The following is a 25550-nucleotide window of genomic DNA, read 5'->3' as shown; positions in this document are numbered from 1 at the left end:
CAGATTCGAAATTCAAATGTAATATTTTTTTATAATTAAGTGTAACAGTATTTATGGCCAGACTAAGTATATTATCAGACTGTGCTGTTATTATTTTGTACATTTTGGTATTAGATAACGAGTAATGTGGTTGTATTCTTATCTTTAATGAAATGCATGGCCAATTTATTTCTATTTCCCCAATGTTTTGTCATTAAACTTAAGTAGGTAGGCAATGGGTACCCTCTTACTATAAGCTTATCTAGTGCTTAGATTATCACATCCTGTTTGAAAATTGTCAAGAATAATTAAAATCTACATACACGTTCAGTGTGTACAAGAGATTTAAGATAAAAAAAAATCCTTGTAATATTTAGCGATGTGTTATGATATTCTGTAGCTATTGGCTAAATTTCATAACTAGGTGGCTACTTTCAAAAATTAGCAGTTATTTCTTTATAACATAAAACAATTTTTTTTCAGATGAAGCTTCCCTGGGATATAGGTTTCTCTATAATGAGATTGCTCTGTTTGATTTATCTGACCCCTTGTTTCGTAGTAAGCGACACCAGTGTTGTTTTAAGGTACTATAATTCTATCTTTTGGGTATTCCATCTCGTGTTATTAACGTTGATGGTAGCAGCTATTGCCATTTACAAAACGAGAGGCGAACAAGCTTTATAAACGTTTTTTGTGCATTAAATTTTTGGATCTAGACAGCGGTTTTTATTGCTAACTACCTACACGAAAGTAATCGCTAATTATAGAACTTCGCTGATCCAGCATAGATCATGTTATCAAGCTATGTTTTTTAACAGTTGTATTATTATCTTGGATAAGAAAACGTAATTTTTGCGAGATTTATTTAAGAACTTTTTTTTATTTGAGTCAATATTGTTATAATGTTGCTTAATAATAGATGTACGAAGTTATATTTCTATACATGAATCAATAATGGTTATAGAAAGATAGTAATTTCTACTACTACTAGACTTAATTGCCGGAGTAGTTGAAGGATTACTAATTGCAATTAATAAAACGATATGTTAACACATATTATTTATTTAATCAACATAATATTGTCACACGAAATCTTAATAAAATTACAAATACGATAAAAAACAAACAACAGCAAAATACATCTATCACAGACATTTCTTATTCAATTATTGGAAGACAGTTTTTGGTCGGCTTTTATTTGGAATTCATTGCGTGAATAATTAACAGGCGAATACTGTTACAAGCCTATATTAAAGAACATTGAAACATTCTATGTAATAAGTAAAACATATTCGTAGCTGATAGTGCAATTTCGACCTAATCTTATATTTGATGAGTGGCAACACTAAAGCATGTTCAACATCATTTCGTTTACTTTGTACTGTGCATTATTCAAGCATGTTATAATGATATGTAAATATAAACTTTATCTACAATTTCTCTTAGTTACGTTTTATCTCCGTTGCAGTTATATTAATTATAGGGTTTTCAATAATATGCTTATTTTGAATGAGTCTCAGTTCTATGAGTGCGGGTGAGATTATCCCAGTAGGCTGAATTTCTGAAAATAAATTTAATCATGAATTAGCGGTCTTGGGGTATTGTCGTCTGAGTAAAAATAAGTTTAAATAAATTATTTAAAGTAAATTTCTTCATAATAATATATAGTTGATGACTTGTGAAAAATTTGGCATATTTATTTAAAGTTAAGTAACTATATGCAATAATCTCATAGTAATAATCTGATATGAACAAGAAGTCACGAGTCACAACATACATATCTACAATCTACTGTTTTACTGAACCTTTCTACTATCTCCAAATAGCTAATAGATGAGTGTGTGACACCAATAACAAAAAAAAATTGTTTTTCGCTTCATAGCACCTTCTTTTTTTTTAATACTGTGTACTCAATAGCTCTTCTAACAAAATTCATCAAAAATCTTGATTTCACTTACTTCTTGCGTTATCATAGGTGTCCTTAACAATGGCTTGTAGTGTTGCTATCGTTAGCTCCAATGTCAGCTTCAAGTCATTCTTGGTCTTATACGACCACGCCAGGAACAGCGCGGCGAACAGATCGCCGGTTCCCGTAAAATTCGCGTCCACCTTAGGTATCTCTATTTTATAACATGACTCTGAAACAAAATCACTTAATTATGATGCAGCATATGAAAAGAATTGAAATACAATTCGCAAAGAATTTTCTTGGTTTAATTTTTTTTTTGCTAACATTTTAAATGCAAAATTATGCTTTTTTCTCGTTGCAACGGAGCACTGGTATGATATAACTTTTATGGCTAGAGATATAGAGGCTAGAGAGTGAATAACTTTGAAACACGTTGAAACACTCTTTCCTATAGGAATATACTATGATCACGCGGTCGAAGCAACGGGCGGATTAAGTTATAAATAAATGTCTAATGATATTCACAAAAACAAATCAATATTTACTGACAAAATACCATGTCGTATATTATCTAGTGCAAATGTGCAAGCCATTTTGTTCTATATGACTCATACAAGTGATATTAAGTTCGAGTTGATGATTCATCTAGAGGGGAAAAGCATCAAAGCATATATATTGGATCTGAACTATTTACTTACAATTGCATTCTTTTGTATGAAAATTTGAATCTGTCAAAAGTGGAATTTCGTATATTTAATTTCGGAAAGTAATACAGACTACGTCAACAAAAGATTCCAGATATCAATAAGATATTCCAGAGACAACCCGTCATATACCGTGTTTTATATTTTATAAAAGTCCTGTTACCTTTATTGCTAGCGAGTCCGACCATATGCTCATCATCACCCAAATCAGTGCTCGATAATACAACAGTCTTCACTCCTTTATCATGCAAGGCTTGTATAACAGTTATGGCACCGTCCAAATCCTTCATTGGTATACCAGTTAAAAGCTCTGCTTCAAACTGATTTGGTGTTAATATATCAGCTAGAGGCACCACATCATCTCTGTACACTGGCAGAATATCTTCGGGTACGTACAGTTTACCATTGTCGCCCATCACTGGATCGCATACTACAAAAGACAGATAAAATATATATATATATATATATATATATATATATATATATATATATACGTAATTTATACTATCAATTTACTATTTTATTAACCGACTTCAAAAATGGAGGACGTTATTAATTCGACAATAATTTTTTCTTGGCTTTGTTGCGATACCTTTGACCGGATTGACCCGGACCGATATTAATGTTTTCGAACGAATGCTGGTGCCTCCCATGTATCCCATTTAAATTTGGTCTATTTCTGTCAATTTTAAGACAGTTTAATTTTGATATAATGTACCCCTAACGACGTGCACGGCCGTGCCATAAATTATGCAAATCTTTCATTTAATTCACACATTCCATAATCTCAGTGACAACTGGACTAATTTTTAAAATTCTTGCATAGATTCCTGAACCCTGAGACTGGGCCTGAGTCACATGTGTTACAGGCTAAGCCAGGCGGACTGCCAGTAATATTACAATAAAGAAATTTGATTTATTACTTGTTTGTTTTTAAATGTATAGGCACTAATACTGCTGTGACTGATTTAAAAAATTCTTTCACCAGCAGAGAGGTAACTAATTCCTGTGTTACATAGGCATTTATATTAAACTTGTATTATACAAGGAAAGAAGTGACTAATCACTAGATTATGCAGGAAATAAAACAGGAAATATATCAAATAAATTGGGCATTGTCATCTTTCAATTCAATAATTATTGCTAAATTTCAACACTGTTAATAATATTGTCATTGATCAGGTAACATGTTAAATGAATATAATGTCTCTTTACTCCTTCATTCATATCCATGATATCCTACTTAAGCTGTCCTATTCTTATTTACTATTGTAAATGCAAAAGTATGTATGTGTTCTCAATTTTATAAGCCAAACAGATAACAGAATTTTCATAAATGTGGGTTTCGAAATTGATTAAATTATATCTTGTACATGGACATTTTGTATACAAAAAATTAATGAAAAACTATAAAAAATTATTTTTACAATCAAATATTGTACTAGGAAAATCTTTCTAACTCAAAAGAGTATTGATTTTCAGTCAATCATAAAAAAGTTAAATAGAAATGCTTTGATGTGAAACATATAAAATTAAGTACTGTAATACACTGGGTGCAACAAATAGTTGTATATCATCCAACATCAATAACTACAACAGTATTGTAATCAATTTAGAATTGTTTTGCATATGTAGTAATAAACTATAGCTTTTATTCCTCAAACAAAGCAATGTCATTTACTTAACTTGCTTCATTACACGCTTTTTATTAGCTTCACCTGTATGTTTGTTTGTAACCGACTTCTTTGGGTTTGGCGATTTTGACCCACTTTAAACAGCCAGATTTCGTTCAAACTTTGTAGATTTATTGAGGACCGATGACAATAGACTAATTTGATAAAATTATTCCAGTTTTCAATTTGCAAAATATGATTTTTGTCAAAGCGTGTTTTTTAGTTTTTTTAAACTATTATATTTTATTTTATACTTCACACTATAGATAAAGGGATAATATATAGTAATAGGTTTGTATATTATTCTAATCATGATGTTTGATGTAGCAACAGATAACACAATACTATACTAATGCAGCCTAACATAAAGATGGAGCATTCATTGTCTTAAAAATGAAATAATATGTTTTTATTTATAAATAATTTATTTGATACTTTACATTTCATAATTTACTTCTGTATAACACTTACTATTCATATTGATTACTTTCCTTAAAAAAAACAGGTTTATACGTAAAGAAGTTACTAAAATAAATTAATGGAAGAATTGTTTCTGTATCTGTAATATTCACTGGTCTTTTCATATTCTAAAATGATTCGGCTTATATAATATTCACTGTACAGCTAGTGTGTTTGCGCTCATAGCACACAGACAACCAGAAAACTGTTGAAACCATCATACAAAACGTATTTGAAGAATATTGCCCTAATTTAATGTAACAACAAATGATTTTATCATCTTTCAAAACCTTGAATATTTATCTTGTTGCTATCAAATGTTTACTACTAATGATACTGAGATGTACTTCAAACCACATAATATCACATCTTGATTATGAAACTTTTTAGTTAAACCCATCTTTTTCATGAGCTAGAATCTGACTCAAGAATTAGGATATTACAACTCAGTCCGGTATTTTTTTAGCTATTTTATATCAACATAAATAGGTTTACATATTAAAATGTACTCACCATAAACCAATCCAGGATTTTTAACTCTAAGATTTTTAATGATTTGGGCAATTTGCTTAAGTGAGTCTGGTGACCTAGAATAGCCTGTTAAGAAATGTGTGTAATAATCAACTTCATTTAATACCAGTCCATTAATCAACTCTTCCATCTCTTCATTTTTTAAAACTGTTCCTTTAATATTTTTATAGCCTGTGTGCGTTGAAAATTGCACCGTATTAATTGCATCAACCTCTAGACCTAAAACCTGCAGAATATTTCATTATTGGACGAGTTATTTAATACTGCTTATAAATTTTGCCCGAATATTCAGTACTCACTTGTAAAGGAAAAACTGCACTTTTATTACCCACATACCCATGGACGACATGACTCTGAATTGAAAAAACTCTTGGGGTTTTAGTAGCCATTCTTTACTATTTTTTAAAATAAATATAAATAATTCTTATCTCAACACGTCCGCAAAATGCGACTACAGGAAAACAACTAAAATTCAATTTTCGTTTATCAGCTTTATATTAATTAATCCATAAAATACGTTATCACTGAAGGACAAGAACAAATTGTTGTTTTTATAAATGACAATGACAAATTGACAAATAACAAGTAACTGACATTTGACAAGTTACGCTTTGACTGATTGACACCTTGAAGCCTTAATCAAAACTCAATTAATATATTAAATATTATTAATATGTTATTATGTTGCCCAAATAAAATTTTTACGAAATACAGAATGATCGCCTGAATATTAGCGTCGTTTTAATCTTTAAAAAAATTGCGGAGGTGGTTTTTTTTTTAATTTTTAACATTTGTAGTATTGTTTCCAACATAATAACAAAACAGCATCATATATCTTGAAGTATATCATACATTTTACGATTTTTTTTAATCATATATTGTCCTAATTCCTTAAGCATTATAAATCGATTAACGCACGTAGGACTTACCTCATTGTAATCCGTAAGCTAGAAGATAATTCACAACATGTATATTGTGCTACAGGGAAAACAAACACTTAAATATCATTGTCATCACACATCAATGAATAATATAATGTTCCCATTGCATCAATGATGGTTCAGGTAATAATCAACCATGTTGCCCAAGTGTAGGTTGGCTGATATCTTTCATCAATTTTTTTTAATTTTTTTAATATGCCTGTTGTACAGTCATTAATTGAAATATTGAAGTTTTGGATAATGTGTAGATAAATTTAGACCATATTTATTTGGATGCTAAGTACAAAGGAAGGGGTTTTTTCTTAGCTGTTTTAAGATTAATTCAGTGAAAGTTTTAAAGAATAAGAACTAGGCAATTGAATGAATTATGAAATAACTAGCTGCGCCGGCGGTTTCACATGCAAAAGTCCATATCCTGTAGAAATATGGGGATAAAAGTTGCCTATATGTTATTCCAGTTATCCAGCTGTCTACGTACCAAATTTCATTGCAATTGGTTTAGTAGTTTTTACGTGAAAGAGCAACAAACACACACACATCCTTACAAACTTTCGCATTTATAATATTAGTAGGAAGTAGGATTCCTCTTAACAATTAATTAAATTATTATAATGAAAAAGTTTACCTTCAAGCAATCTTACTCTAAAAACACCATATATAATTATTATATTATTATCTATGAATATATAATTTAAACAATAATGGGCTGCACAAAATGTTACAATTTATTTAGCTATTATAATTAACTATTACTAGGTTGTTCTCTAGCAGTTTCATAAGCGCGCTCCAAGGTGTCTGTAATAATTTTCATTTCACTTTCAATACTCTTTGCCCAGTTTTCAACATCACCAATTTCCTTCAGAGCACTGCTAAAGTTCTCAACAAGGGCAAGCCACTGTTGTGTTTGTTTCGAAAAGTTGATAGCACCTTGGTGAAGAAGTTTTGCTTCCGCATCCAATTTCTTTTGGTTTAAATATGCTTGGGCCACTCTAAAAAAGTTATATGTAATGTACATTAGTTAATCAAAAAATTCAAATTATTTTAATTCAAATTTGTCTGGATAAAGATAATAGAATAAGAAGTTACCCAACATTTAGATGATCAACCAGAGCCTGTGTTAAGTCATTGGCTGCAGCAATACATTCTTTTCGTTTCTGTTCTGTAAATATCATTAATCTATTTATGTATATGTTCTTTAATTATATGAGTTTAAAATGTGAATTTATTTTACCTTGTGAAACTCTCTTGGCTGCCTGTTTAGCTTGATGCTCTTTTACAAGAGAGGATAACATTTTATAAGTGTTAATTTATTGACTTGTGATTATTGTAATTATTGCCTTATATGTAATAATGTTGTTTTGAAAATTAACATTACAATAATTATTTTTTTACGTCTTCCGTTTATTTTTGCTAGATATTCATTAATTGTGAATACTGACTGACAAATTGAAACTATATGTATAAAATGATACTCAATTTAAGGAATATGTAATTATGTATTATGTCTAGCACAAGATGCAGGAATGTTGAATGTTGACAATATTGAGAATTGTCATTATTATTAGAATGACATCTGACATTAAAAGTATCAGTCTATTATCTATGCATTCGACAAACAGATTAGTAATGTATTTACCTAATGTCAAATGAGTACTAACCATATACTAACCACATGAATGCATCTAATCGACGTAACACTACACAGCAAACGCTAGACTATAACATAATATCTTCCATACGTTTTCCCCGTTATGTAATAAAGGGTAAAGAAAATCTTAAATTATACTATGGTATAGGGCAATTTCAAACATAAGAATGCAGTAACGGAAGGGAACAAGTGTGTTGAAAATAAATAACATTAAAATGAAGTAGATATTCAAAATTATTATTAACTAAAATTATTACATAGAACAGAAATAAAAAAATCTTAGTCTAAAAGCTTCAGTACCGCCTGTACTATATTGTAGAATAGATAATAAACTAAAAAATTAAAATTAAGCAGCCTTTCTCTGGACATTATGGACGGTCCCATATTTTTCTTTTAGTTTTTCTGTAAATTCAGGGTCGTCCCAGCCCCATAAGTAGTGTGTACCGTCGCCCGTACGATGAGCTCTTTGTTTTACTATATCTGGTGATACGCTTTTTAAATCGTATGCTTGTCCAATCTGAAAATAAATGTGTATTAAGTTTAAAATTTTCATTTTATTATTTTGTTGCAAGAAATTATAATCGACTTCCAAATAAATTATTACACATGTATTTGTTTTTGTCCACGTAAAAATTTAATAAATAATTTAATAACGTTAAACTAGTATTTAAGTAAACTTTTTAAATTCTGAATGTTTTAAGATCATCTAAATAGGTACATACTTTTGCCATAGCTTCGATGAATACAACGGTAGGTGTGAGCATGTTATAAAATGGTAACTCAGTTGCGCGATAATCCCATGGAAAAGTGTGATGGTAGTTGTGGAATCCCTCAACGCAAATCATCCACACTCCTATGTTGTCCCTTGGATTGAGGGACCTGTAAATATGCGTTTATTATATTATAACATAGCTATAGGGAGACTTACCATAATTACGAAGAGCCAAACCCTCAATGAATGATAAAATGAGCCTCTGCGTCCCGTAGAAGAGAAAGAGACTATTTTTTATTTTGCTTTTCGCTTAATTTGTGTTTTTTTTATATTTGAAATGCAATCAAAATTATTATGAATTTAAAACATATTAATAAGGGGCGCGGAGGAACGATCGGTTGAGGTGTCGGTGCTGTTCAAGTTTGACCGGGACGCCGGGACAGGGATCTCAAAACCGGGACGTATAGTAAGCCTAGCTATTATAATTATTTTATCAATAATTATTTTTAACAAAAATCTGAACGGGTGGCCGAGAGGCTAGGCGTTGCTACGGTTAGGCAAGATACGCAGGTTCGAATCCTGCCTCGTGATCAAATTTTTTCTATTCTTTCAAAATTTCTCATTTATAAAGCATTTCAATGCTATAAAACTAAAAATTAAATAAAAAATCTGAACCTCCTACAAATTATGTGAACTAGACCTAATTTAAAATGGCCCTCATGGAAGGCACCAACTTAAAAAAAAATCATAAAAATAGCTATGAAGAATCATAAAAATCTGTTCAATATGTTTTTTAAGTCGGTTGAAAATATAAATTCTTCTAGCTATAAAGAACTATATACCTACTTGTAGATTTTAAAACACTTACCAATGTCTACAAAATTCTATAAAAGCTTAAGTACTTATACAGTGTTGTTTACTTGATTTCAAATATATGTAAACAGTCTTTGTTTTTTCAAAGTTGATAGAATAACTCACTTATCATATGGACGATATCCAAATGTATGAGAAAAGCTATTCACGCTCCACACCACATTTATGCCGCAGGTATATCGAAGAATGGTTGGAATGAAGAACGCATTTAACCATGTTTCACCCCAAAAATACACAGGAATAACAGTTGGCAGAACGAAGCAGAGGAACGGCATCATCTTCATGTAATGTCTGTAGAAATATAAGAATTAATAAAATTTCAAACAATCATGAACATTAATAAAATTAATAAATAAATAAATAATAAACATTAATAAAAAAGCAATGGTCATCTGGATTGGAGGTAGGTGATTAAATTCACTTATAGAATAGGTATAAATTATGTATAAGTACATAATAAATGTTATTTTTTTTTTGTTTCTTAAGTGACGAAAAGCTTGAATTTATCTGCAGCGTGAGTAAGATCCCGTGTCCCCTTCAGGCTTATGGGGTGGATGCACTTTGCACGTGTTTTATTGATCGATTTTTTAACTACATAGTAATTAAACATGGGTTGACGTTAAACCTGTGGATAAACGCAGTATCATGAAGTGGAAATAATGTTGTAGTGTAACTCAAGTATAGATTTTATCCAAAACTTTATGACTTATTCTTTTTCTTACTCTTCCCTTCGTTCATCTTGTCAATCCAACTTTCCATTTTAAGTCGGCAATCTTGTTCAAATGTTCATGAGCGGTGGTAGCGCTTACCATCAGCCGACTCATCAGCTCCATTGCCGACGATAACATAAAATAGTTAAAAAAATATGGATATGGCGTCAATTTCCACATACTTTTTCTGAAACATGACAACGGGATCTTCATAAAGATCGGTCACATCTATACGGCGACCTCCCTCGATTACTTCGGGACTCTTCTTGCAACACAGCCATCCCATATGAGAGAAGAATAAGCCCCTTTCAGCGTTGTGGGGGTCAGCGTCCGTGTCTGCATACTTGTGATGTGTGCGATGATCACGAGCCCATTCGAATATACAATCCTAGTAAAACATACATACAAGATTTAGGTATAAGTCAAAAATGTTAGAAACATCTGAATTTATTTTGCAGTAAGCTCGGAACATTCATAATTTTACAGGTACCCATAAGAGAATTAACTATGGTTATGATGATATGATGATAATGACTGTCACTTGTACTGGTAATAAAATTTATCTATTAATATACTTAATAGGTATAGCAATAAGGTAATGTAACAAAGAAAAAGCAATTCAATAACCGAACATATAATCATTATGAGCCATATTAATTGACTGAAACTTTTGATTTACTGGTTCACTTTACTATAATATGGCTATTGATTTTTTTATATGTTGTACGAGCACCATAACTAGTTACTACTTATATTTACCAATAACTTCACTTTAGTAATTAATACTTTATATCGTTGCCTCTTGATGGAGCTGCATTTTGTTCTTTAATGTATAAAAGTGGAGCTAGTGAATTAAGTGCTTTTTATCAGTAAAATCTAAAATTCTCACTAAAATTGACATCAAAGTAATATACCTGAAAGCCCATTGTTTGCCATATCATAAGCACAATACGCAAGGGTGTTTTCGCTTTGAAGCATCGATGTGTCCAAAGCCGATGAGATCCCGCACCAATACCGATAGCACACATCAAATGAACTAGGAACGCTAGAAACATAAAATAAATTGAAAATAATAATCCTTTAATACTTAACAACCATACAATGTGTAAAAGTATAAAGTATAAGCAGTATACCTAAGTGGTAAGTATCCTGTAGGTATGTTAATTTTTATATGTTTCATTTGTTAGCTATATGACAAAAATATATAATCTATATATATAAAATTCTCGTGTCACAGTTTTCGTTGCCAAACTCCTCCGAAACGGCTTGACCGATTCTTATGAAATTTTGTGTGCATGTTGAGTATGTCTGAGAATCGGCCAACATCTATTTTTTATCCCGATATTCCTACGGGATACGGACTTACGCGGGTGAAACCGCGGGGCGCAGCTAGTAGTATATATATGTGACGTGTGAGCAAATGGTGAAATTGCTTTAAATATACTACCTACTGAATTTAAATTGTATCTTTATATAATACGACCCGTGTAACATATAATTATGTCTTGATGCACAATTATACTAAATATTTTGAGCACGACGCGTTGCCATTGAAAATTTCATGGTTATCAATGATAAAGCAATGTCTTTAATTTTGTATTAAAATCACTATCATTTAAATACATATTGCTTAAAAATTATTTATTAAAATGAGTTTGTCATCTCATTTCACAAAATTAATATATTTTTATTTAACTTTCTGAATATAAAAATGGAACGGGAAACATTGTAAAATACGTACCAAAGACATTCGTTTGCCATTTGGCTGAGGTCAACGCTAGATATATTCCATACGCGGATCCAATGTGCAAAAAGAGGAACCAAAATATATTGAACCACACGTATTCGTATTTCTTCGGAGCTGCCTTTTTCAGAACTGATACATCTTTCGCTAAACCCAAGTCCGGTGTCTGTGTGTCCGTTTCAAACACAACGCCGCTTGGAGTTGGTTCTGATTGTGGTGGCATCTTCTGTAACGAACATAATAATAATTAAAAAAAAAATTGTATGAAGTACTTTATACCTAATACTATATGTACAATGACTATGAATATTTTCTCTTTGATAATATTATCTTTAGGTTTATAATTTATTTATTACAATTATCTATAATAATTAGGGGCATATTTTCATTTAGTTATTATCATATCAAATCGAGATCTATGAGGGTAAAAACCCAATATAATATATATTTTTCCATGACACCATGGGTGAAGCCGCGGGCCAAACTAGCTAGTATTTCAATTAATAAAAGTAGCGTAAAAGGATATAATGATTTTATAGAAGACGTTCTAAAAGGAGACTTGAGTCGAAAGTCTTCTATCGATTTTTCATGAAAATTTTTGTCAACGAAAGAAGTGGGTTAATCCGGATTTATAATGTAAGAACCTTGTTTCACTCACCTCAAATCCAGACTAACTAATTGAAAGGACAGAACTCCTTTTATACACATCGTAAAACAATAGGATTTCACACCTAAATCTTTATTCAAATGATGTTAATTAGTTGACATCGGGTATTTGTTTAATGAAAAGAGAAGTGATACTTATTAACATATTGTTTAATTACAGAAAATAGGCCAATTTTCTTCCGCACTTGTTAAATAGTACTATAATTATACATATAGTTTATAAATGTACACACATAATATAACTATATAAACATGTTTGTGTAATTGATTGAACCCTGACTTAGCAATATAGTCATATTTATATTGACAAGCAAAGGAAACTCCCTGTACGAAAAATTTTTCATGTTTAATAACTCGATGTGCATACAGTAAAAGCAAATTTCCTAAAGTCATATTAACTCGTCGCAGGTCACATGAGTTTCGAGTATAAATCTCTATCGGAACAGTAGCGCCGCGTGTAATTTCCGCAATATCGCACCAACGAATTTTCTATCAGAACCGTTTCTGTAGCCACTGCCTGCCGTTGGGACGAGGAATCCTGTTTATTGCCTCTTTATATGTGCAAATGCTTGTAAATGTTGATTTTATTTGACTGATGAAATAATTAAAGATGACCTTTAATTAGTTCTACATTATTTAAAGTACAAATGCTTGTAAATATTAAGTTGTTTCAACTGGCTAACTAATGGCTCTTTCAAAGATTGTTAGAAATATTGAGTTGTTTATAAATTTACGAGTGATTAGTGTTTGAAGCTTTTCTTTCTTATCAGACCAAAAATCAAATCAAATCAAATCAAATCAAATTTATTAAATCAAACACTTAACCTAACCTTAAAGCTAAGTACATCGCTGTAGCAATTACAAATAGGTATCAAACAATTAAGGTTCAAGACCGATATCTTTGCTAGGTTACAGAGTAACCTGTATTAAAGATATCAGTACCTTCCCCATACCATCAATAAAGCACAATGTAATTTAAATGTCAAAAATTTTTATATCTAAGGTTTTTTGAAATTCTTGTATGACTAACTGTACTGATATAAAACTTTACGCGAACAAAATAAATTACATTAATAGGCTACGCAATTGATTTGCTCTATTTTCTAGTTAGGTACTGAACAAACCGATTCCTATGAAATCTAATTGCTATAATGAAGGAATTCATCTTAGGGTTCACATACTATACCTATATTAAATATTTGTCTATATGTAATATTTCTCCGTCAGTTATGTCCTACTTTATTACTGTCAACTGGCTGCAAACGGGACAAATTAATAAAATTGTTTTCTACATAAATGAAACAATAAAATTGCTTTCGCATAAAAACTGATGAACGGCAAAGTAAAAAGTACACGAAATAAAATCCGTAAATAACATCAAAGAACGCCATTCAGAAGAGCTGTCTTAGATTTGTACCGTAAATGTGGTAAACATATATGAAGGGAATGAATGGCAAATCTTCCGGACGACTAACTGGGGCGTGAAACGAAGATTTTATTTTGACGAGTCTTTTGCTCAAACCACTCTGATTTCCTTCCACTTCAGCGATAATCCGTTCTAAATAGGAATTAAAAGAGAATGGATTCGTTCATGAATATTTAAATTGAAACCGTATTGTCGACGTATTTTTGCGTGTACTATAAACGAGACTTTATTTTATTTGTTTCACAATATTTGTTAAATTTCAAATTTTGATACCATTTTTTCCACATTAGAAAATCCGATTTTAACTCGCTTTAAAATATATTCGTTGTAAATTTAAAACATATAAAAAAACATGACAGTAAATGAATTAGCAAAAATAACGTATGCATAGATAAATAAATTGATTATATATTTCTATTTTCCATTTCGCTTTGAAGTAGGTAATTAGGTTGGGCTCGGAATATTCATTCAACGTTGAGCAAACGACCGATTATTGGTAACAAAGGGCAAGGAACGCTGATAAATTAATTTAAAGGCGACTTACATTGGAAATATTTCTTAACAAAGAGTGGACGTCTATATAGTGCCTTCTCCTGCTCATTTTAATTCCTTTCCTTTCTTTAGTAATATCCTAGATTAAAATAATGTGGCTTATATCAAAATTATTTGAAATTAGTTAAAAAATTTGAATACTGATTAAATAAACGTTAATAATAAATTTTGCTATCGAAAAGTTAGATCGATAAATGAGAATTATTAACCTACGTACTATTAAACGTTCACATCGAGTGTCGCTTAATTTGTTTTTATTAAGATCTGTGATACTATCTATATGCCTGATTATTGTTAATTTACTATAAGTGAAAATATGTAATTTCAAATGCTTTAATGTTTTCAATCGAAAGTACCTTGCATATACCTTATGCGTTTCATATATTTTAGATAACGTTGATATACATACAACTATAGCTGTAGGTACGTATGAGTGCAACTAACAATATTGAGAGCGCCTTTAGCAAGGAACAATCAGTTTATCTTAGCGCCGGTGCTCACTAATGATTTTAGTTTTGTACAACAGTGAATAGAACCAGTCGAAGTGCGCGCCGTTGAATTGAATAGTGTTCTTCATTTAATTAACACTCGGTATTGTACAGTTTCAGTTCTCAACTTGTATAACATTCGTCTATTGAAAATGTTTTTCACGCTTAGCGGATGGTAGAAACGATTCGCGTCTACTCGATTGCACTAAAGATCGATTATGTAATTTTGTTACACTCTTATGTAATGTTACACCGAGTTTAAAATTGAAATGTTAAAAAAAAGATTAAAGGTTTTTTACAATGGCCAAGCAACCGCGGTTTATGTATGAAAATATAAAAAAAGGAACATACTCTATAATTGAGATGTCAAGAGCTTTAAATGATTACTGTGCATTATTATTAAGGAAGCATGATAAACAGTGCACCAAATTAAAATTATTTATATAATTTTATCATTTGTTTAGCTGCATACCATAATATATGAAATAGAATTGTGCTGCAGCTAGAAATACTAAATTTAAACAAGGGATTTTTTGTTCACAATGAAGTTATCGTTTTGTATTAAAAGATAAAACAATTAAAACAACCCTTTATATTTTTGTTACACTTGTTAATTAACACAGAGTCAGTTAATAACTGAGTTTTGTGGATTATTGTTGTTTATGATGCGCATTTGACATGTATTTCGCTGATGTCTTCCTCAATCTATTGACAACAAATATATCAGTATTCTACATAGTCGTATAGAAGGTAGAGTGGTATTGTACATACTTACTTATTCTTTTTTGTCTTTAATAATTCTTCAAAGATTAGCATTAAAAGCAAAAAATTTGTATACTGCTGCCCGTCGGAATATACCTATGTGCTATGTGTGACTACAATAACAGTTCAATCTGCAAAATAATCCATCCCCGCGGTCGCTGTGATTGATTCCGTAGTGTTAAATTTCATCTGACGAATGACCCATGGTTTAATGAACGCGACAGGGAGAGGGATGTATTGTGACCGGTGATGCTTTACCCGGGGTGCCAGCCGGGAGGGCCACTATCGCACGATCACTAGTGTATTTTTGTTAATAGCTCACGATCTCCGAATATAAGCAGAGGCGTAGAGAAAACGAAATAATTTTAACGCACTTGATGCGTTGGCATATTTTAATGTTACCCCTTTGAATAATTAAAGTCGTGAAGCAATAATGTTTTATCGCAGATGTTGTATGGCGATTCTTAATAATGTTGAGTCATTTATAATGTGTAATGACGAGAGAAGGAATTTATATTATCGTTTGCCTTATACTAGGTTTTTGAAGGAAGAAATATAAAAATGTCTATAATGTAGTTTATTGAAAATTCAGGAATTAGTCAAAGAAATAACAAAAAACTTTAATGTGTGTAATGTGATTCATGAAACTGATTTTTATTCGCCTTTTTGTAAACATTTCTATTTTGTTTCGACTGAGATTTCTAAATTAACGAAGCTCTGACACAAGTTTGAAGACATTCCGTGTCCTTAAATACTTAGCTTAGTCCCTTTTGTATAAAACATTTTACGCAGGAATAAAATGAGATTGCGGGTAGTAGAAGAGACAAAATGTTGGTGTAGCACGCTCATTACTTGCACCATATTGCGGTGTCCCCTCGTAAAGGGCAGTGCAGAGGGCCGTTGACAACCCTACATATAGAGGGCTCTGAGAAAACTTTACCCATCGCCCTAATGCAATGGATCTCATAGAATTCCGCTTAGCTCTCCCAGGATTCCAATAAAGTTGTGACGCTGCAGATCAATCTCGATTAATTGGATTAAGTAATTAGAGTACGAGGAAATTGTCTTAAATAATGAACATAAGGGTAGATATTCCGTACAGATATGGGTGAAACAGGTTAATGTAGAAAATGAGTTTGATTTGGTTACTTTGTCAATCTTTCTACTAGCTATTAAATCCTACAACGCTCCGTCCACTGCTTGAAAAATTGGCATAATATGTCACTTATATTATTATTGCGTAATATTATTCTTCGGGGACCTAGTAACATTGCAACAAATGTATAAGAACCCTATTTCATAAATCTCATCGGTGAAGCGAATGGGTGCAGAGTCTGACGGCACGGATCGTGTGCCCCAGTCTTTGTGAGCGCGGGGCGAGACGCGTTGACGTCACGGCGCGCATGCGCGAATAAGGACTCCTTCATGGATAGAGTAGGGGCAGATAGAACAACCATTTAACAATTTATTATGAATATTTTTTATTACAAACAACCGATATCCTTTTTGGCACTATTGACTGAACGTTTATTTTCCGACTTTTACTTCTTTATTAAATTATTATGACTATTAAATAATTTAATATTCTATTAAAACACCAGAAAATCTACAACGTCCACTAATACAAGAAAAGTAAAACTAGAAAAAAGGGGCAAAATTCGAGCCCCTTTTAATCGTGGAAATACCTTAGACATGAATTTTCAATTGTTTTAAGTTAGTTATAATGAGGTAAAGAAATGTTATTTTTTGAAAAAGACACATGACCAAATGTGGGAAACGATAGGATCCTGGTTTATCTAATACATGCATTTTCTTAAAAATTGGAGTATAATTTCTTTATGCATTTTTGCTTTGCTATTAGCTGTCTGAAATAAATTTAATTCTATTTTATAAGGTTTAATTTTATATACCTGCACATACAAACATATACGTTATTAAATTACTAAACAATGAAATAGTCTAAGTTGAATAAAATCTGTCTTGATCGAATTAAGTTATAATTTTTGGCTTTTTTTTATTAAGCGTTTGTATGAGATTTTACGTATTTTCGAACCTGCCATTTCTATATTAATATGTTATTGCGTATTCTTTCTTTATATAAATTTTAAATCAAACTCATTTTACCTTTTCATTTAATATTATAGAAAACATCGTCGTCGCATCGCATCGTCATACGTTAAAAATCTGTATATTTATATTAAAGAAATCTGCATATGTTGCAATAAAAAACAGTTTTGCATCAATTGTTCTATCTGAATTGCTTTCTTGCTCTATGCATCGCAGTCCGTATTCGCGGTGGCAACCGGGCTCGGTGTGGAGTCACTCGCGAGAGCTACGCGCGTACGCTACGAATCGCTACGCTACGTAGTCGATCAAGTATACTAACGACAAATTACGCGCCGTACGGACTACTGTGACAATACTTCCGAACCACCCTTGAACTCGTGTGCGTGTTGTGTATTTAAACTATCTATTTGTGTGGACTGTGGAATATCTTCTTATGAGGTGGGTGCATAATACTGCATGAATTTTGCTTAACAGTTTTACGAGAGATTCTAATGTCAAGGACACAGATATTGATCAAACATGTTTTCTCGTATTGTGTTCTTACATATTTACGTTTAATTGTCTTATGTTGTTATTGACCTTGAGATGCCTATACGCATTAGTTATATATGGGATACACACGTAAAGGTAAAGCATTTAAAGCCGCTATTAGATGTAATGCGCGACAAAGGAATAGGTATCCGAGTGGGGTCGGAATAATTTATAAGGAAAGGTGCCACCTTGCGTTACAAGCTTCATGAATATGGAATGTTTTTAAAAGGTATATTTTAATGATGAGCCCAATTTTTTAATTAGCTAGTCATAGTCTAAGAGTCATAAAGTTGATTCGTTTCTATTTAAAAGCTGAGTTTATACAAACTTATACGATTTATGTGTAGGTACATATTAGTTCAGAAGTTATTGAAAGAAATTGTAAAATATATAATTTAGAATAAAACATAGGAAAAACATAAAGAAAATTTAATATGTATTATATCTAAATTAACAAATATATGAAAACAGAAATAGAAAAAATATGACAAACTCTTTTTTATAAACAATCTCATTATTACACAATAGAATATTGTTACTATAATTCTACACAAGCTTTACTATAATTATATCCTTTTTTAATACCGCTGTTTAATATCTTGTAAACCAATTTTAACTCATGCGTGATAACAATAAAGGAAAAATGTACAGTTTTTCATTAGTAGTCGTGTAGTTGATCGGTTCAAAAAATATCAGAAGGGTTCATAAAAAAAGTTATTTGTTTGAACTGTGATGTTATAATAGAAGCCAATTTCAAAAGCTATCTATTTCATTCACAGTTTTTATCTAGGATTGGTGCGCAAAATTATTAAAACGGACTATTCAACCGCTTTTGTTCTGATTCCAGTTCAATTCTGTATTTGACATATTAATTAATATCTCAATTGAGTCTGAGTATAGTTCTGCCACTTTCCAACGATGATATTTTTTCGAGTCTTTTGAAGAATACGTTTGGCGAGTTGCCAATAATATCTGTGCAAAGATTTATTATGGAAAAATTCTATTGTATAATTATTTGATTATATACATGGAATAGTTGAAGCTGTGATGGCTCAGTGGTGAGGAACTTAAAATTAAATAAAAAAGTCGGGGGTTCCAGCTTGGCTTGGAATGTTGGAATTATTATTTTTTTTATTTATCTGCGCATAATCCATATCATACTATTAGAATCGGTAAAGTAAAGACGGTCAAGGACGACATCTAGCAACTAACCCCCCTGATGATGTTGATGTTGATGATGATGATGATAGAATAGTACTAAAACATTGTACATAAACTGTAATATACTTGAAACTTCATTTGCGTTATTTAACATTAAATTGAAGATGGAAAGTGATAAATGAGATATAAGCTTTATTTTCTTTGAAGAAATTTGTAATGTCAAAATTCCAACTTCGTATCACACATTAGAAAGCAACGGAATACAAATTCACTTAATTCACATTCCATCGTTTCTAAAGTACTTGGGTACAAAACGGTAATAGTTTATGCGATGACTACAATTTATCTTGCTTTGCATTGAGAGCGGTTGGGGTGCGTAGGGCACACAAACTAACAAAGGGCCACCCCTTGAACTCGAAACTAAGTGACACGAACACAGGTTATTGAGGTATAAATCATTGGTTACCTGGGAAAGAGAACGAAGAAAGTCTTTTTAATACAATAATTAATGTTTAAATATTTTTTTGCGCATTATTGATGTTCGTTGTAATTATATTTTTATACATATATATATATACATATCTCCGGCAAGCACGTAGTCACACACACACAGACATACACACAAATTTTACTCAAGTTAAATTTTTGTTATTTTTCTTACTTTTATTTTTACCTTATACCCCAGTAGTGCTATCCACGAGGGGGGCTGTACTACAGGTCTTTTTATGATGACCAATTTCAGACAATAGTCCTTCACAATGTTAATGATTGTGAAAACAAATAAAGAATTTTTTTTTATTATTTATGTATTAATGATTCACTGATTCGACATTTTTCTATTTGATTTTTGTTTAAATTTTTTAGAAATTGATGCTTTAAAATGTATGTTCTTTATGAATAATTATTTTATTATCACACATTGAGATGAGGTTATAATATACGTGTGAATAGCTCGAATTTGTTATTTCTTATAGTAGTTTACAATAGAAACATTCATGTATAACAATATATTTAAAGTATTGCTTATTTATTTAAAAGACATATACTTCCCACAAGCTTACAATTTTGTGGTACATATTACTGGGAAACTATCATACTAAATCCATATTTTTTTGGCTTACATTTGCATAAAATTAAAATTGTAATAATTATGTAATTATTCCGAATTAGGAATAAGTAGGCTATATAAATTAATCCATATATTTTATATGCTTTATTTAAGGTATGTTTGGATATTCTGGAGTTACTATGTAATTAAATACTATCCATTTGTATTATTATATTGTAACAAATTCTCAGAAGAAAGCATAGGAAGTACCAAGGGTATATTGTGTTTTCCTTCTTATTCACTAGTATACTTTACAATATGTTCTGATTTATGACGATATGATGAGAAGACATATTTTGCAAGACAAAGTCAACATTCAAAAGAATCACAATTATGAGATCGCTTTAATTTCTGTAAACTCTGAAAATCTTGGCAATGTTTCCGTGTTAAGTGCTATCAAGACGATATTTGAATGAAAATTGAAAAAGTTCTTTCCCTAAAGACATAACAACCGTTCTAAAGAATATTTAACATCTGTGAAATTGTTGCAGCCCCCGGAAAAGCTTATGAACGAATGTAATTGTGCCAAAATGCTCTGCTTCGCTAGGTTTTTTTAATAATAAATACAAACTTTTTGTATTAGCTTTCGATGAAGAGGTATATAAGGTGATTTCATTTATAAAAAAATTATTTTCAACAAAATTGTTAAGTATAAAAATTACTGGGGACTTTTTATATCACAACACATCGTATCTAAAAGGTTTATTCACATAAAAGCTAATTTTATCGTCTTTGTTTTTATTCCACGCTCTAATCCATCTAAATTCCAAGGGACAGGGAAAAGATAGGCATATGTGCCATCCTCCAGTTTATAACTCTCTGGGACAAGGGTAACATTTACTTATCGACGTGGAAAAGGTTCTATAATACATTCTGCCGCCCGACTCACTTCCAACATAAAATGCGAACTTTTTATTCGCTCCGCAGACGCGATGGCAGGGCGCTGGCGAGGCGATGGCAACTTTAAATTTCGTAGAAACAATTTTTCGCTGGAATAAATTTTATACGTGCTCGTCTAGATACAGTCAGCGTTTGCTCTTCCTTGATAACATATTTGAACGCGGCGTAGTATTTCCAAGTAATATTTTTTCATTTACCTCGATGTAGATACTGCGAGGTTGACTAATGATTTGATGGACATTGTTCTTATTGCTAGAGAAAGCTTCTAGGTAAATTTAAAAATAAATACGTTTTTTTGTTCTATTTTACGATGTATCCTTATAAATAAATTATGTCGGAAGTTCTTCTACATTAAGTGACCGCCTCTGTGGTTGACTGCATCACTGGTGAGCGTAGAAATGAAAAGTTCTTAAATCAATACTCTAGTATTATGTTATATGTTTCAATACTATCAAAACTCTTGAACTCTTTTAATCAATTGATCAATGAAATACCTTCCCCATCGATGAACACGGGACTTCAATTTTTAACGCTTAGTCTAATTAGAAATATATTATGTGCCATTCACGAGCAGTAACAACTAATCCGCGCACTAATTATGTCGATGACAACTTCAATGATAATATAGAGCACAGACAGTTGGTAAACGGACCTCGGGTTAATTTGCTTTGATAAATAATTTGCGAAATTGCTTTGTCGAAACCGCTGAATACGGGCTTCGCGTTTGATTAGAGGATTATTTGCCAAATACTCGATATCGTAAAATCCTGTTAATTTATTAGGCATAGCTATAATTAGACGGTGTCGTCGAAAGAATGTCTGAAGGGATCAAAAGATGCTTTCATTCTTCAGATTGTTTGAATAGTGCCGTTAAAATTGTTACGATGTTGTTATTTCGCTTCAAGTATTAAGGGGCTTAGGAATAATTGATTTTATCTTGACTTGTTTGAAATTATTTTGAGTACAATAACTTGTAAAAATATTATCTGTAGGATAAGTGTTTTAAGACATCTTTCATGTATGAACACTACTATATTGTATGTTTAAGTTACTCCATTTGCAAACGTAAAAGGAGCAAAAATAAGTCTCATATGCATAAAGAGATGCGAATAGCATTTATACGCGGAACTGAGCACTTCGCGCCAATTGAAACACGTACCGTCCTCTAAATTGTTCCTGACGGCCCGCATGTTCCAGAAGTATTTCTTAATAACGAAGGCATCACTTTATTTAACGAATTTAAACAATGAAAATAAATAATTATGTGATTTTAAAATTAAATATAGATATTGTTTTTTTAACATTTTGTTCTAAAATAAGTTATCAAATATTTGTTATCATGTAATGAATACAAGTAATTAAAGGCTGTTATTAGGGTAATTCGAATTATTTGTCTAAGTTTAGCAATCTAAATCACAAGACAGAAATAAAAAAAAATAGTCAAGAATAAAATTATTGGCTTGATCACTTTTAAAGCTCTTTAAAGAGAGATTTCCCTTTTTCTCCTGGGACGTGTGATAGACCATTTTCCGTCTGTCATTGATTGAATTTTATAAGACGATTAACTCAATAGGTTTTTATTCTTTTCCCTTGTAATATGATCACAGATGTCGTTTTCTTGCCATTAATGTGGTTATTCATCTATTAAATACTTACGATATTTGGTAAGGTTTACTAATGTTTCTACTGCATCACAATGTAGAGTTGCCCTACAGTGAGTTTTCATGTCATAAACAACCAACATATACTCAATTTATATACTTTACTGAGTTTGTACTTATAGATGATTATATATACAAAAGGGATTGTGATTTTTCCTATAGGTATCTATTGAATCAGCTGTTCAACTGTGTAAATATAAAGTAAACAAAAATAAATAGTACGACCATGCATGTATTAACATTTGATGAATTAGATTACCGTTGGTTGATGTGTGCTCTGACAATTGTGTGTTAACGAGACCTCATTGTATGCTCATTTATCATTTCACAATGTTATCAACGAATATAATGGGCCCGTAACCTCACCTACATAGTATGTTAAACTATTCAACAAATCAGACATACTATATCCAAACCAAGATATCCATAAAAGTTTATAATATTCTCTTATATCAATATATTATGAAGTATAATAAATATTAGGTACCAAAATTTCAGGAATTCATTACTTAAATAAGAAAAAAACTCTCTTGGACGTATAACCACATTTTATATCTCATATTAAGAGAAGCTTCTCAGTCACTAGAATATTATTTATCCAATCTTATAATTTGAATAAATCCATTTTAATTTTAATCTTCCTACCGAGTCGAGGGTTTGAAAGGTTAAGGTAAATGTACGTTAAGAGTTTAAAATTATAAAGCTTTGAACACTTTATCTTGTTATTATTACACTTAACAGAGTTTTTTTTAATGTATAGTTAACCTTCTGATTGATATTTTTTGATTGAAATATTGACTTTCAATTGTCTATCAATTTATATAAAATTTAATATTTTAAGCTGTACTTATACCGACATCGTTTACCACAATAGAATAGAATGGAGTACAACGTTGCTTTTTAAACAATGATCTAGAATATAAAACAAATAAACGTGCAAGTGTAATGAAAGGGTGGGTTTCGGGGTATAATATCGCAGGGGGTGCGGGCGGTACCAATCGATAAGCACCCCTGTTGTACGGGCCTAATGCACCCCTAACACCACGCTACGGTGCAACTCAAAGGAATTGCAACCCTGTACTGTCCAAGATAAACTGGGTCGCCCCTTGTTCCTTCGACGTAATATTTTTGACAACAATGCTAATGCAATAATACAACTGTACAAAATCTATAGACTTTTTTTGAAGTTCTTAAATGAAACATAACAAATAAGTATACGAATATATTGTTTTTACTTTCATAAACAAAAGAAAGAAGTACATATTTATTGCCTAAATTATTTGATTAAGTGTTGAAAAGTATCTCATTTGATCGCAAAAGAGCAAATTATCAAATTTAACTAGGTGGAATAGCAATTTTAATTAAATTTGTAATAACGTAAACAAATCCGATTGTTTCGTGATTGCTTCGTCGCTGAGAACGGCCACTGATTGATTATAGCCTGTTCCTAATAAATTGCCGATAGAACCATTTACATTAAAAAGTAAAATAAGCTACGCTTCACGGTTTCGGGTTTTAGTGATTAGTTTAAACCTGTATATTTTTAGTTAAAAGAAATTGTTTAAACGTCAAACACGTCATATGAATAACCTCTACGGCCTTGCTTCGGATTGTAGAAAAGTCTTTATTGTATTTGAGCCGTCCCAAAGCAGTGCACTGAATCAACTTCGTAAGTCATGATAGCTTATGTGATTTGAGTGCATTGGAAAATATTTTTTCTATTTTTCAACATTTTGAACTCTATTAGTATTTATTATAAGCAAATTGCTTTAGAATCTCTATTAGTACTCTATTGTAAGCAACTTACTATAGACTTTTAGGCAATCTATATTTTGTTTATCGTAAAGCGATGCTCATTTTTAAACGTGTTTTCATTGACGCGACGTCAAAGTTGAAATTGATTTTAACGGAAAACTGATTTCCTAAAAGTCTAGACTCATATCCGCCCCTCCAATTTTATTTCTTGAGGAAGGTTATTGTAGCAATGTATTCAGTAAGTGTATATTGATTAAAAGTTAGGAACGTTTACTTCTAATAAAATCTACATGGCCCCAAGCAAGCAACACATACATGTCAATGAACTACGATAATAAATAAGTATTGGTAAAGTATTACAGCTGTATGAAATTGACACTACAAATTCTTTTTAAATATAGTGCATAAAAAAATTGTTGTAAATTTTGCTGAAAGAACATAGATATTACATATCTTATAAATAAAATAAATCAATGTTTTCCTGAGACACGTTATTGGCAATATTTTAGGAGACCAGCTTATCAGTGACCATCAATATGGCTTTCGTCATGGTCGGTCATCTGGTGATCTTTTGACTTTCCTAACTCACC

At 31.3% G+C, this 25550-nt stretch overlaps 5 protein-coding genes across 7 annotated transcripts in view; 2 read left to right on the top strand and 3 right to left on the bottom strand.

Moving 5' to 3' along the window:
• The window catches only part of LOC119830959 (lysophospholipid acyltransferase 7-like), a 6060-nt gene extending 5397 nt beyond the window's left edge, over nucleotides 1-663 (top strand). The window contains exon 7 of the mRNA XM_038354151.1: nucleotides 463-663. Coding sequence (XP_038210079.1) covers nucleotides 463-663 — 201 coding nt within the window. The remainder of the gene's footprint in view (nucleotides 1-462) is intronic.
• Nucleotides 664-1039: 376 nt separating this feature from the next.
• On the bottom strand, nucleotides 1040-5894 carry LOC119830770 (pyridoxal kinase). Its single transcript, XM_038353903.1, has 5 exons — nucleotides 5555-5894; nucleotides 5238-5481; nucleotides 2756-3022; nucleotides 1938-2117; nucleotides 1040-1540 (listed from the first exon to the last, which is right to left on the bottom strand). The coding sequence occupies exons 1-5, from the start codon at nucleotides 5642-5644 to the stop codon at nucleotides 1422-1424; spliced, it is 900 nt and encodes a 299-aa protein (XP_038209831.1). The 5' UTR covers nucleotides 5645-5894; the 3' UTR covers nucleotides 1040-1421.
• Nucleotides 5895-6900: 1006 nt separating this feature from the next.
• On the bottom strand, nucleotides 6901-7762 carry LOC119830771 (biogenesis of lysosome-related organelles complex 1 subunit 1). The gene is made up of 3 exons (XM_038353905.1): nucleotides 7428-7762; nucleotides 7283-7355; nucleotides 6901-7185 (listed from the first exon to the last, which is right to left on the bottom strand). The coding sequence occupies exons 1-3, from the start codon at nucleotides 7486-7488 to the stop codon at nucleotides 6939-6941; spliced, it is 381 nt and encodes a 126-aa protein (XP_038209833.1). The 5' UTR covers nucleotides 7489-7762; the 3' UTR covers nucleotides 6901-6938.
• A 391-nt stretch (nucleotides 7763-8153) lies between these two features.
• On the bottom strand, nucleotides 8154-12106 carry LOC119830777 (acyl-CoA Delta(11) desaturase-like). The gene is made up of 6 exons (XM_038353914.1): nucleotides 11881-12106; nucleotides 11054-11184; nucleotides 10322-10527; nucleotides 9535-9720; nucleotides 8567-8723; nucleotides 8154-8361 (listed from the first exon to the last, which is right to left on the bottom strand). Exons 1-6 carry the CDS (start codon nucleotides 12104-12106, stop codon nucleotides 8191-8193), a joined length of 1077 nt encoding a protein of 358 aa, XP_038209842.1. The 3' UTR covers nucleotides 8154-8190.
• Nucleotides 12107-18092: 5986 nt separating this feature from the next.
• LOC119830861 (kazrin) overlaps nucleotides 18093-25550 on the top strand; it is a 64684-nt gene continuing 57226 nt past the window's right edge. For all 3 annotated transcript variants that reach the window (XM_038354032.1, XM_038354031.1, XM_038354029.1), the window contains exon 1: nucleotides 18093-18282. The gene's annotated coding sequence lies outside the window, so the exon portion shown is untranslated. The remainder of the gene's footprint in view (nucleotides 18283-25550) is intronic.

The sequence above is a fragment of the Zerene cesonia genome, chromosome 12 (genome assembly GCF_012273895.1).
Source record: "Zerene cesonia ecotype Mississippi chromosome 12, Zerene_cesonia_1.1, whole genome shotgun sequence".
NCBI lineage: Eukaryota > Metazoa > Arthropoda > Insecta > Lepidoptera > Pieridae > Zerene > Zerene cesonia.
The sequence above is the reverse complement of the archived record's forward strand: the minus strand, read 5'-3'. Positions and strand labels throughout refer to the sequence as shown.